The sequence below is a fragment of the Chrysochloris asiatica genome, unplaced genomic scaffold, assembly GCF_000296735.1.
Source record: "Chrysochloris asiatica unplaced genomic scaffold, ChrAsi1.0 scaffold00042, whole genome shotgun sequence".
Lineage (NCBI taxonomy): Eukaryota > Metazoa > Chordata > Mammalia > Afrosoricida > Chrysochloridae > Chrysochloris > Chrysochloris asiatica.
The window spans coordinates 9,844,366-9,845,741 of NW_006408560.1; the positions used below are offsets into that span (position 1 = coordinate 9,844,366).

General features: G+C 48.6%; 1 protein-coding gene across 1 annotated transcript in view; it reads right to left on the minus strand.

The window, feature by feature from the left end:
- Positions 1 to 9: 9 nt before the first annotated feature.
- FLG2 (filaggrin family member 2) overlaps positions 10 to 1,376 on the minus strand; it is a gene marked incomplete at its 3' end in the record, with an annotated part of 5,669 nt that continues 4,302 nt past the window's right edge. The window contains exons 3-4 of the mRNA XM_006861715.1: positions 779 to 1,369; positions 10 to 629 (exon numbers count right to left, since the gene is read on the minus strand). Coding sequence (XP_006861777.1) covers positions 10 to 629; positions 779 to 1,369 — 1,211 coding nt within the window. The remainder of the gene's footprint in view (positions 630 to 778; positions 1,370 to 1,376) is intronic.

Consider the following 1,376-nt stretch of genomic DNA (forward strand, 5'->3'; position numbering starts at 1 on the left):
GGTTCCTGAGTGACCTTGTCTATCAGTGGACTGGCCATGACTAGACTCTCTTCTTCCAGTTGTCCTGGACCCTGACTTTGTGGCTTCTCCTTGGCCTGACTGGGAATGTCTAGTGGTATCTCCTGACTGTCCATGAGAAGATTTCTGACTTCTGCTAGACTCTGACTCTCCATGCTGAGACCCAGATTGACCCTGAGTAGATCCTGAATATCTCTGTGAAACTCCTGAGTGACCTTCATTGTCACTGGTTTGACTAGAGGTAGAATCTCTTCTTCCAGTTGTCCTGGACCCTGACTTTGTGGCTTGTCCCTGGCCTGACTGAGAATGTCTAGTGGTATCTCCTGACTGTCCATGAGAAGATTTCTGACTTCTGCTAGACCCTGAGTCTCTATGTTGAGACCCAGATTGACCCTGAGTAGATCCTGAATATCTCTGTGAATCTCCTGAGTAACCTTCATTGTCACTGGATTGACTAGAGGTAGAATCTCTTCTTCCAGTTTTCCTGGAACCTGCCTGTGTGGCTTGTCCCTGGCCAGACTGGGAATGTCTAGTGGTATCTCCTGACTCTCCATGAGAAGATCTCTGACTTCTGCTAGATGCTGATTCTCTGTGCTGTGACCCAGGTTGACCTTGGGTGGATCCTGAATGTCTCTGTGAAACTCCTGGATGGCCTTCACTGTCACTGGACTGACTACAAGTAGAATCCCTTACTTCAGATGTTCTACATCCTGACTGTGTGGCTTTTCCCTGACAATTGTTAGACTGACTTGATCCTGACCAATGTTGACCAGAGGACTGACTTGAGCCACATCCATATTGGCCAGAAGATTGACATGATCCAGACACATTTTGGCCATAGCCATAGGACTGACCTGAGCCAGATTCATGTTGACCACAACTTGACTGACTTGATCCAGACCAGTGTGGGCCAGAGGACTGACTTGAGCCAGATCCATGATATCCATGGCTAGACTGACTTGATCCAGACCCATGTTGACCACAACTAGACTGACTTGAGCCAGATTCATGTTGACCACAGCTAGACTGACTTGATCCAGACCAATGTGGACCAGAGTGCTGACCTGAGCTAGATCCATGATGTCCATGGCTAGACTGACTTGATCCCGACCAATGTGGACCAGAGGGCTGACCTGAGCCAGATTCATGTTGGCTAGAAGATTGACTTGATCTAGAGCCATGTTGTCCAGAGGGCTGACCTGAGCCAGTTCCACGTTGGCTAGAAGATTGACTTGATTGAGACTCATGTTGTCCAGAGGACTGACCTGAGCCAGATGCATGTTGGCTAGAAGGTTGACTTGATCTAGACCCATGTTGTCCAGAGGACTGACCTGAGCCAGATCCATGTTGGCTAGAAG